Here is an 11,847-nt window from a genome sequence, read left to right as displayed (position 1 = left end):
AACCCTGCAGAACACTGCTGATTGCGGTGGTATATCTTCATCTTTATGCCTGAGTACAGGAGCAAGCTCTGCCAATGATCCGTCGATGTTTGCCTCGCGATGGATCTAGAGAATAGGCAACAAGGGCATGTGTTGCAGTTTGCAAGTGTATGACTTTTATTCTCATTTGCCTCATCTGCCAAGACAAAAGTATGCAGTAGTTCAAAAGAAAAGTGTTGTGTGTGAATTTCCTGCATAGGAATTGTGATGGTCATGCGGGTGTGTGTTTTTCTCCAGTGTACAGCAGCGGTGTTCTACCTTGTATTTTAGACACATTATTTCTCCACTTTTGCTCATTGAGTAATAAGTATAGATTTGAGTATAAGTGGCAGAGGTTTTTTAAGCAGCCTGATGGATGCCCTTCTACCTTTCTATTGCAAACACTGTTTTTTCCCTTCAGGTGAGGATGTTGTTGTGGCTGGTTTTGTTCCTGCCTTCCATCTCCTCGGCTCAGCGATCAGAGCCCATGTTCTCAGCTATAACCAAGACCGTCCTCCCTCCCGACTATGACAACAACCCCACCCAGCTCAACTATGGCGTGGCCGTCACCGATGTGGACGGGGACGGAGACCTGGAGATTTTTGTAGCTGGGTGAGAAAGGCTGGGGCGGTTGTGTAATACAGGTTGTTCTTACTCAAAGTTAGTTTTTTTCAAGCTTTATCTTACTCCAAATCAGAGGCTAAAAGAAAAGTACACTGTCATGTTCAAGTTAAAGGTTGAAGACAAAGGCAAAGTATGAAAGACGAGAGATGGTAGGCCCTAAGGCTCACTCTGCTGATAGAAATGGATGTGATTGGACAGAGTGCCATTGATGGGAACAGTTTGGCAAGCCTCCCACTATTCAGTGAAGCAGCAATGAATTTCCCAATGCTTAACAGAATATAGATGGACTAAATTGACCCTGTTTAATAAATGTCATTTATGCAAGACACCCTATTCAGCAGGTATTTTTGGGCAGGAAAGAATCATAAAACGTCATGGAGGATGTAATTTCATTAGGGAATAAAAGAATCTTAGGACAGAGTGTTTTAGTTTATATGACCCTGCTATTCAGCACTTAAAAGCACTTAAAGAAATGTTACAAATGCATCCCTATACTAAACTATTATTTTTCAAACACAATGGATGGATTATATATATAATAGACGAAGAAAGTACAGGTTTTCTTTTAAACCTAAACATCTAAACAAATTTAATTGTGATTGCAAGCTCAGTTATTTAGTTATCAAATTCAGGTTATAGCCCTGCAAATTGTAAAAATACCGATTGTTCCACATGCAGTATAAGGATTTTCTAATCCCTAATTTTCAACACATTTCTGCACAAGCATATTCTTGAGCAAGCAAATCTTACAAATGAAGAAATATAAACATGTTTTTAGGTATTTTAGGCAACATACATGCAATTACTCACTATAATAAATACCAGGGAAAAAAATGAAGTCCTTGATTTAGGCTTGACAATTACTGCTGACAGTCTCATGTAATGAACATGTAACAGCCATGCCTCTGGTGCCCGTTGACAGCTTCAACGGCCCGAACCTGGTGCTAAAGTACGACAAGCAGAAGAAAAGGCTTGTCAACATCGCTGTCGACAACCGTAGCTCCCCATTCTACGCCCTGAGAGACCGCCAAGGCAACGCCATCGGAGTGACGGCGTGTGACATCGATGGAGATGGTCGGGAGGAGATTTATGTGCTAAACACCAATAATGCATTCTCTGGTACAGTACCTGCTTTTTATACACAAGGATACACTTTCACAAGGGTGTGCCTTTTCTCCTGAACAGAGACAAAGCAGGAGAATCAGTATGCAGCTTATCTCATCTGAGTCTTCATCAGTTAACAGATAAGCTTTGTGCTGCTATTAATCAATCTGAGAGCTACGGAGCGCACACTGCCAAAACTATACTCAGATTTTTATAAAAATTGAAGAGGTCACTTTCAGATGGAACAAGTTATTCAGTTCATAACACTTCTTAACTCTCTGAGCAATCTTTGACTCTCATGAACTCTTCTTCTTTCTGCAACAAGGTCGAGCAACATATTCTGACAAGCTGTTTAAGTTCCGCAATGGACGCTTTGAGGATCTGCTGAACGATGACATCAACGAACACAGAGATGTGGCCAACCGTATGGCTGGGCGCTCAGTGGCCTGTGTGGACAGGAAGGTATTACACACACAAAAACACACAAAGTAGAGCATATGCAGATACACACACATACAAACTCCCCAGAGTGTCTTCTGTGTACATGCATGGGTGCTTCTGTTTGTTTACCAGTGATAACTCATGCCCTGCCTACGCCGCCCTTCTCAGCATGTGCTATGACAGTTCATTTGGGGAAATGGTGTGCCATTTTCTCTCTTCTGTCCATCGCACCAGTGTAATTACAGAAGCCAGGGCTCGTTTGTTTTATAGAACATCGTACGAGGGGAGGAGTGATGACTGCACACTACTGCTTTCTGCCTGTAGCCTTTTCTCTCTCTCAGACCCTTTCCCATTGTTTTCTTGCCGCTTTCCACCTCCTTTACTCCCTTTTTTTTCTCTTTCTGACACGCTTATACTTTCTCTTTGTCTCTTATCTCACACACACGCATGCAGTTCTCACTTCTAATCAGGGGAAGGGATAAAGAAAGTGATAGCTGGAAGAGGACAGTAGGGATTACAATAGATTTTTTTTAACCACTGTCCCATCTCACTGAACACTGATAGGTTGTGCAGCTGCCAAACCGATTGGAAAGATATCTGCATTTAATGGCATAATGCTTTTAGAGGAAGCCAAAACCCTGATGTGTTTTCTTCCATGCTAGTACCAGCAGACAGATGGAGAGAGAGAATACATGTTCCTATTGCTAAACAAGTTTTATAAAACCAGATTTGGAACGACGGCAGAAGGCCAAAACCAAGGCATGCTGTTTAGTTGGCTAGGTAGCTAATGTGTTTGTTCTTGTTTACTCATGAATAAAGTGTTATCATTTAGAAAAAAAAGAGAGATAGTTAGTCACCCGGCCGTTTCATCCCTCCCAGTCTCCTTGAAAGTGAAGTCCCATCATTAGTCTTATACAAACTGATGAAGGTGACATATTGAAGTATCTCGCATTGAACGGATGGATCGGCTCACTTTGCACTGACAGGCTGAATGGAGCTTTTAGAAACAGGTGGATTGTGAAAGCCAAAGTAGTTCAAACACAATTGATAAAAAGCACTTAAAAACACAAAAAAGAAAATGCTACATTAGTGGTGGTAGATCTTTCAGGCTTTTCAGTGATAGCTGTAAAGACTGATTTAAAGGGCATTAAACCCCTTATACCTCCACGCACCAGCATGCGCTTTCCAGGCATGCATGTCACACTATTCACAAAGCCAATTCCAGTGACAGAAATTAGCCTTGGGTAGAGACTTATTGAAAAATCGTTGACTTTTAAGTTTGTTAAGTAACTGCCAGTGGCCTTCAGGTCTTTTATTGTAGTTCATTCTCATTTGGTGTGTGTGTATGTCTAACTGCAACCCCTCCTCCCACCTCAGCAAGCCATTATGTGTAACGCTTCATGACATTTACATCAACTAGACTCATTTACTTTTCTTGTCTTGTAAAAATATAGTAGTGGTAACACAAATGGTGAAATTGCGTGTATGGTGTGTGTATGCATATGTGCATGTGTTTGTATTGATTGAAATATGTTAGGCCTGGTGGGAAAGCTCATTGGAATCCAGTGTGTAGTCTATTAGTGTGGTTCCGTCTGTGAGTTTGTGTCTGCAGGGACTCTGACTGATAATGGAGTGTGAAATTAATCTCCAAAGGAGGGAGCAGGGAGAGGGGCTGAGAGGAAGGGTGTAGAGCAGGGGTCTCCAACCTTTTTTAGGATGAGAGCTACTTTCAAAAAATAAAACAAGTCGTGAGCTGCTTTTACTCCTCTTTTTTTGTTTTTTGCAGTGTATATATTTAGCACATTTTAACATTATTATATGCTTACCTTTAACCTTTGTGTGCTGTTTGGGTCTGTGGGACCCATTTTCAGTGTTTACTAGGGATGTAACGATATATCGAATATCGCGGAAAATAAATGTCTCAATACCGTTGTGAGACTGACAAAATCTATCGCGATTTAAAATAAAAAATTTAAATAATTTTTTTTTTCAAACCTTTATTCAACCAGATTTTCAAAGAAGACCTGTCCAACATGGCAGCAAGTAGGTTACAACATGAACATAAAACAACAGATAACACACAAGGACATCGTATTTACAGGGCTACATATACATACCTAGAGACATTGACAAGTACCAACAGTATATTTATATCTCGCCCTGTCAATAAGCGTCACCTTCTTGGCAAAAACGGTATTGTTTTTGAAGTGGTGGAGAGAAAATGCACAGTTTTACCCACTGCTGTCACCCATGGCCAAAGCATATATCTCTGTCCCAGCAACATCAGGGCCAGTTTTTTCCACAGCAGGGAAAACGACCAAATATCCCAGCTTCTACCTGGAAATGTGGACATGCTCATATTCCTAAAAGATAACCTTGATGGTGCTGAGTGAGTGAGTGAGTTAGTGAGTTAGAGTTGAGTTACTTGAAAAACTAAAGTGAAACTTTATTTATTCTATTGCAGGGTCTGATTATTATATTGTTGACACTTTAAAATACTAATATCCTACTAAAATGCTGTACAAATNTGACGGGACTCACATTCGCAAGCAGTTAGAGGCGAGGTGTTGGCGTATACGAAATCGTTGAAAAACATATGTAAGGTGGACTGGGGGAACTCTATGTAAAACTGTTCAGGCTTTTTCTGGCGAGATAGGAGTGTGTTTGGCAGGGTCAGGACTCGACAGATTGTTGGCTTCGGGTCAGGTCTACGAGTCCAATAGTTGTGAACACGGTGCAGAAGAATAAATAGACAAGATCAGAGCGGGCTGCAGAGACAGAGGACGCTGGATTTGGAGAGAAAAGTCGTCCGTGCAAAGCCACTGAGTAGGGAATGCGTTTTTGTTATGTGTGAAATGACACTATATGGCAAAGAGTATGTGGACACCCTGGCGCAGCATTCTGTGCAGTTTCAGAGAGACTTTATATTGTTGATTAGGCTCTTTGGTTTAAAAATAATATAAACTTCAGTGGTTTAGATTCTGAGTGAGAACATTTTAGATTGACACTGTCGAAAATCTGATTTCCTCTCAGCGTGGTGAATTTGGAATTGCCCCAGAAGGTTGCTGGATTCCGGTTAATGTTTATATCAAGTTGTTTTTGAAGCCTCTTTAGACTTACTGGAAATTACTATAGCGTGTAATGTCACTGGACAGGGAACCATCAGGGAGAGGATTTTGAGGTTACTATTTGTATAGAGATGTCCCGATCCGATCACGTGATCGCGGGATCGGAAGCCGAGTCACGTGAATTTTCAAAAGATCGGAATCGGGAGAAAAAAATCGGGGGATCGGGGATTTTTTAAAAAAAAAAATTTTAAATACTTTTTATTAATTGTTACAAAACAAAAATGGGACCCATGTTCAATCTTTAAAGTCATCCTTGAGGCTTATTTTGTTTCAAATTTACAGAACATATCATGTATGGTTGCTTCTTTGGGCTGGTTTTCATAACGCTGGTCTTCTTATTTCTCTCAATTCTGGCACAGAGTTGGGGCGCAGGTCTAATTGAGCAGTAGTGCTAACGAGTACTGAAAGCTTTATTTTGTTTTGATCCAATGCTGCACAACTGAACTGATCCAATGCTGCTGTGAAAGAAAGAAGCTATATCCATGTTGGATAGAATATCCAATTTAAATAAAAAAATAACCTTAAGGGACAACTTGAATGCTTTTTTTTCTCTTAATGCATTGCATAAAGATCGGATCGGGAAAAATCGGTATCGGCAAATTGTCAAAATCAAATGATCGGAATCGGATCGGGAGCAAAAAAAGGTGATCGGGACATCCCTAATTTGTTAAGAGTTTAGTGTCATGCTTTAACATTGTGGAAGTTGCTGCTACTTGACACAACCTACCATATATCCATTCAAGTCATTCAATGTCAAGGAATTTTTAAGAAAACCTTTAAAATGTCGCCTAAATGTTGGCCTATTACGAACTTTTTCCACCAATGCGTTTTCTCTGTTTTTCGCCGTAGGTATAGCCACTTTGAGCGTGAAAACCAAAGCAAACTTTATCTAATCCTGCTGTTTCCACACAGCCTTTCTGGTGCAAAACGTTGAAATGATCATGACAATACGTTAATGAAAACCCGTTGAGTTGTAGAGAAGCTGTACTTTTTGCTAAACTGCATTTGGTATCAATATTGTCATCTCCAGAGCGAACACAAGCTTCCCTTTGACACTCAACAGCTCCTGATCTGCTTCATCAGAACTGTGTGGTTGTGGTTTCATCAGATTTGACTGACAGCGTTGCAAACTCCCACCAACTGTTATCAGAGGATCTTTTTCCCATTTCAAACCAGCGGGAGCGAACACAGAAAAAGATGTGAAATAACTCGACTTTGGCAGAAAATAGTGCATCATTCATAGGAAGACGTTGATCTCGAACACATGTCTTCAAGGACTTACAGAGTGCTTTGCGGCAAAGGTTTGGGGAAGGCCTTTTCCTGTTTCAGCCTGACGATGCCCCTGTGGCTAAAGAAAGACCCAGAAAGAAATAGTTTAAAGTGTGTAAGCTTGAAACTGGCCTGCAGAGACCACCGACCGCAAGACATGGAGAGAACGTTAGACTCAATATCTCACATCAAGCCGTTCCCAAAGCGTAGCAGATTGACATGAATGGAGGCTGCATCTCAGGCGTCCACTAACTATTCCTTGTACTGTTTGTTCCTTATGTTGTGGGTGCAGTGGTGGAACAAGTATTCTTTATTTGAGTAAAAGTACTAATACTACACTCTAGAAATACTCAATTTCCAGTAAAAGTACTGCAACAAAAAAAAAATGGCACTTAAGTAAAAGTATTGAAGGAAAAGGTACTTAAAGTATTAAGAGTAAAAAAACTCAATAATTGATAAAACATTTAAAATTATTTCAGATCTTCTTATTTAAGAAGCCAATTCATTTTCTGTCAACCCACGTATGGTATAGTTACTTAAATACAATGTTGGAAGGTTTAATCCATGATAAATCATCACATTTAAAAATAAAGTCTTAAGTATTGTGTGCACAAATCTGATTTTGATGAGTAATTATTAAAAAAGTGGCCTCCAAAATATACTAGACAGTAGAATAAGATGGAAATAATTGGGCAAGGTTCCTCAAAAGTGTACTTAAGAACAGAACTTGAGTAAATGCACTTAGTTGCCCCCCCCCCCTGTGTGTGTGGTCCGCTGTGTAACCCTACCTGCAGTCCTGAGAAACATGGCGTCAATTAGAGGGTTGACCTTAACCTGAGAGAGAGAGAGCGAGAGAGAGAGAGAGGGAGAGAGAGAGAGAGAGAGAGAGAGCCTCCAGAGGAAGTTAAATTCCCCACAATCAGGAACAGGAGATTCCCACATTTATCGTCTCGACCGTTTTCTTTTTGTCTTGCACTTTTGTGAAGTCAATCTGTTTCTGTACTTTTAGTTTTTTTTTGTGGGAACAGAGAGAATTTTTTTTTTTTAAATCTGGTTCCTCTGTTTTTCTATTTAACGTTCTTTTATTGGGGGGGTAACTTTATCCACTTGGCAGCTTGATATTTAATGTCTTTTTAAGGCGGTGTGTGTGTGTGTGTGTGTGTGTGTGTGTGTGTGTGTGTCAGTGTGTGGATGAAGTGTGTGTGTGTGTGTGTGTGTGTGTGTGTGTGTGTGTGTGTGTGTGTGTGTGTGTGTGTGTGCGTGTGTGTGTGTGTGTGTGTGTGTGGATGAAGTGTGTGTGAGCTCAGCACTGTCCCACTCTACCAGTAGAATAGACTCCACCTCACGGATCTTTTTTACCTCCTTGGTTTCCATGTTTGTTTGTAAGTGTTGTGTTTACTGACATCATGTGACTTTAACAACATGTAAACACAACTTGATTTACGAGAAGTTTTATTTGAATATTTGAATATTTTTCCCATGAGGGTTTTGTTCATTTTCCCACACATGGCTTTGAATATGCAGATAACAGGCAAACACACACACACACACACACACACACACACACACACACACACACACACACACACACACACACACACACACACACAGTACAGCCTCTGTGTGTGTGTGGTGGGATAGTAGCCGTGAAACAGTCAGACTACTGTATCGCTCGTTTGTGTCCTCGCTATAAAGGCTCGCCATTGTGCAACCCAAAACATTTTTTTTATCGTTGCTCAGCCGCTCAGAACCGGATTTGGCCGGAGCTCCGACCCCTGCAGAAAAATAAAACGTCCATTTAATGTCTGACGGTGCTGGGTTCACGCTTATATCACTGATGTCCTCACTGTTTATTTGTCCTCCAAACAGACCAAGATGTCAAAAAAGGAAAATACATCGTCTGTTTTTCAAAGCTTTTTATTTGAGTTGCATGAAATGAAATGCAGAAAACACTTCTGCTTGTAAACTATGAATTGCACCTTATTGGAGGGATGTGTTTTATTTGAATATGTGTGTGGGATTGATCTGATTTGGTTATTCAGGCAGTGTATTGTATGTTAAACAGGGTTATGATTTGTTATGCTTATTAATGCAGGTTTCATTATTATTGATTTGTGTTGTTGTGGATCGGCTTCAATAAGCAGCATCAGCAAGTCTGGACAACAGAAGAAAATAGTGCAGAGACCTCAGATTTAAACAGACTTTGAGGTCTAAATTGCATCATGAATAACATTTGAATTAACAGTAAGACACAAGCTATTTAGAAACATAGGGTTATTCCATGAAGATTGATTTCAGAAGTTCTGACGAGAAAACAAAAAAAAGGAATTGATTCTGTGTGACTGTCTGGGTATTTGCTGCTTATTGGAGTGTTGTCCACACACACACACACACACACACACACACACACACACACACACACACACACACACACACACACACACACACTGTCCTCTCACATATCACATTCCTTCCGTCCATCTTGTCCTTGACTAAAGACAACAGACTGACCAATAACAGACGCCATGTTGCTTGGACACACACACACACACACACACACACACACACACACACACACACACACACACACACACACACACACACACACACACACATACCAACAATATGGCCTTGGCAGATGACTGGCCGTCCCCGAGGCAGAGCGCTGTCTGCAGCCAATTAACCAACTAGGGCCGGTTGCCAGGTCCAAATCCATCTAATCCTACTCACCCTGGTGCCATGTTGCCAGATTTAGCCGTCCACTCTGTGACAGACTTTGTTGTGTTATTAATAATTATAATCCAAAAAAAAGGGTTTACAATGTGAGGGTTGGACAAAATCCTTGAGAAAGCGAGCAGGTTTACTTGATATTGGAGGCATGCTAATGAGAGGTGCAGGGATGACGTATTCCTGTGTTGGTCCCTGAAGGCAGCATCTCCTGGTCCAATGGGATTCCTCCATTTGATTTTGGATTATAGCAGAAAATAATCTCTGTGTCAAACAAACGTTTATGATTTTTACACGTTTAGTTCAGCAGGATAATCTCCACACATTAACACCACGTGATGATTTCTGAAGTAACAAGCTAACGTTTATAAAGGAACTACAGCACGGTCACATGACTTCACGTCACCACCGCTAANCATTTTCCAAACAGGCTGGTTCCTTTAGTTTGAATGTGTGTTTGGTGGCGTGATCATTATTATTTAGAGTCATTGCGTGCCTATTGATTTGAACACGATCCGTGTATCCATCATTTCCTGGTCTTCTCTAAAGAAGAGGGTCCAATGAAAACGTTGTCATGTTGCCGTTGTTCAGCATGGAAACATTCATTAGCTAACAAAGACATTATTGTTCTATTAATATAAAGGGAGGTCAGGTACTCTTTAAAACAGCTGCTAGTTATGGGTACTTTTTACTTTTTTATTTCAAAGCCTCTTTACTTTGACTTGAGTGAAGAAGTTTAGTCAGTACTTCTAAGTTTACCAGAGTATTTTAAACACGAGTATCTGTACTTCTACTTGAGTAAAGGATGTGTGTACTTTTGCCATCTCTGATACTTACACACAGTTTGGATGCACGTATACACTGTTAGACTTTAATGTTGCACAACGGCAGACATTTTAAATGCTGACTGCTGTTCTATTTTCTCGTATGATATATTTCACATGTGAAATATGACCAGCCTGAGCTCCACGCTGACAGCCGTGTTACTATTTTATTACAGGAAGATGGATATCATACATCTGCATATTGTACCTGTCAAAAAGGAGGAATCCCACAGTGATACATGGGATGAATCCAATCATAACTTCTGCACTCACAAGCCTTTAACAAGATTACACCGTGCTGTCTCTTTCTGCATCTCAGGGTTGTAGTGCAGCTGTGTTGTATCGAAGGACGTTAATTGAAACCAACTTTACTGCATGTGCAACCATAGACCGTATATTTAGCTCCACTTTAACCATTATGTCAGTTAAGGATAATGGTTTTGAATCCTGCTATTTTGCATTTTGGTCTCCACCATCTTGGTTTTTGGCATCTGCTTTTTCTACAATCAGAATTTACACAAATACAACTAAACACTGAAAAATAAAGACATAAACAACAACATGTGTTAGCGACCTGTAAATCATAAAGTTGCCCCGCCATTAAGCACATGCTGCCTAATCGCCTATTTTACTCTAAATTAAGAAGCATACTTTGCAGAAGGAACATCATGCTGTTTTGAAAAGACTCAAAACTAGAGATTGAGACCAAAACCTCATCAGAAAATGTTTCCTGAGGTAATAAATCAAGTGAGAACCCAAGGGATTGTCTCATATAGACTTCTATTCAAATCAGACTTCTTTTTGTCGCCCCCTGCTGGATGTTAGAGAGAATGCACGTTTAAAGCACTTCCACTTTGGCTTCACTTTTCAGGTTGCCTCTTCAGTGAAACATTATCCCTTGACTGTGTTTTGCAAATTACATTACATGACATTTGTTAGACGCTTTTATCCAAAGCGGCTTACACAATTCAGTACTTTGGGAAATCCCCACAGGAGCAATTTGGGGTGAAGTGTCTTGCCCAGGGACACAACGACATGCAGTGGGACTCGAACTTGCTATCCCCTGATTTAAAGTCCAGCACTCTATCCACTGAGCCACAGCCGCCTTCATCTTACTTTCAAAATAAGTGTACTATGTACTTTGTCTGCATTCCCTATGTCCTCGTATTTACATGTCAAAACAACATCAGATGGGTGCGGCTGCTACTAGACCACACCGCAGGGAAATAGACCGTGTCCAAATAAGTCATGGCAAACACACATGACAAAGAGCACAGAACAGGGCGAGGCTTTTCCATCTGGTATGACACATCATGTCCCTTCCTTAAATGTCCAAATCAATCAAGATACATTATCCAAAGGAGACTTTTTCTGCATAATGAAATGATTGCAATCCTACAGTTAGGAAATGCTGTTGTGTTTTTTGATGCCTAACAACAAAGAGGGATAGTGATAAGAGATGAGGACATACAGCACACTGATAATGGAGGCGTTACAAGGAAGTCACATTTTCGCACACTGCATCATGACTAATCATTTGACCTTCACTCAGCATGAGGTAAATCTCTCTTCTTTTGTTAACTGATCCTCATTCAGCGTTAGCCCACAACTGGCTATTCATTCCCTCGAGTAGAGAAGCAAACACACGCATAACATACTTGCCAACCTTTAAACCTCAGAAATCGGGAGCATTTCAAAATGCAAAATTGGGG

General features: G+C 40.5%; 1 protein-coding gene across 1 annotated transcript in view; it reads left to right on the top strand.

Moving 5' to 3' along the window:
* Positions 1-445: 445 nt before the first annotated feature.
* Positions 446-11,847, top strand: part of crtac1b (cartilage acidic protein 1b) — a 25,195-nt gene continuing 13,793 nt past the window's right edge. Inside the window, exons 1-3 of the mRNA XM_010782702.1 lie at positions 446-630; positions 1,565-1,761; positions 2,072-2,208. Coding sequence (XP_010781004.1) covers positions 446-630; positions 1,565-1,761; positions 2,072-2,208 — 519 coding nt within the window. The remainder of the gene's footprint in view (positions 631-1,564; positions 1,762-2,071; positions 2,209-11,847) is intronic.

This window comes from Notothenia coriiceps, unplaced genomic scaffold (genome assembly GCF_000735185.1).
Source record: "Notothenia coriiceps isolate Sejong01 unplaced genomic scaffold, NC01 NC01_scaffold00024667, whole genome shotgun sequence".
Classification (NCBI taxonomy): domain Eukaryota; kingdom Metazoa; phylum Chordata; class Actinopteri; order Perciformes; family Nototheniidae; genus Notothenia; species Notothenia coriiceps.
Note: the sequence above shows the minus strand (reverse complement) of the source record. Positions and strands in the feature narration are given on the sequence as shown.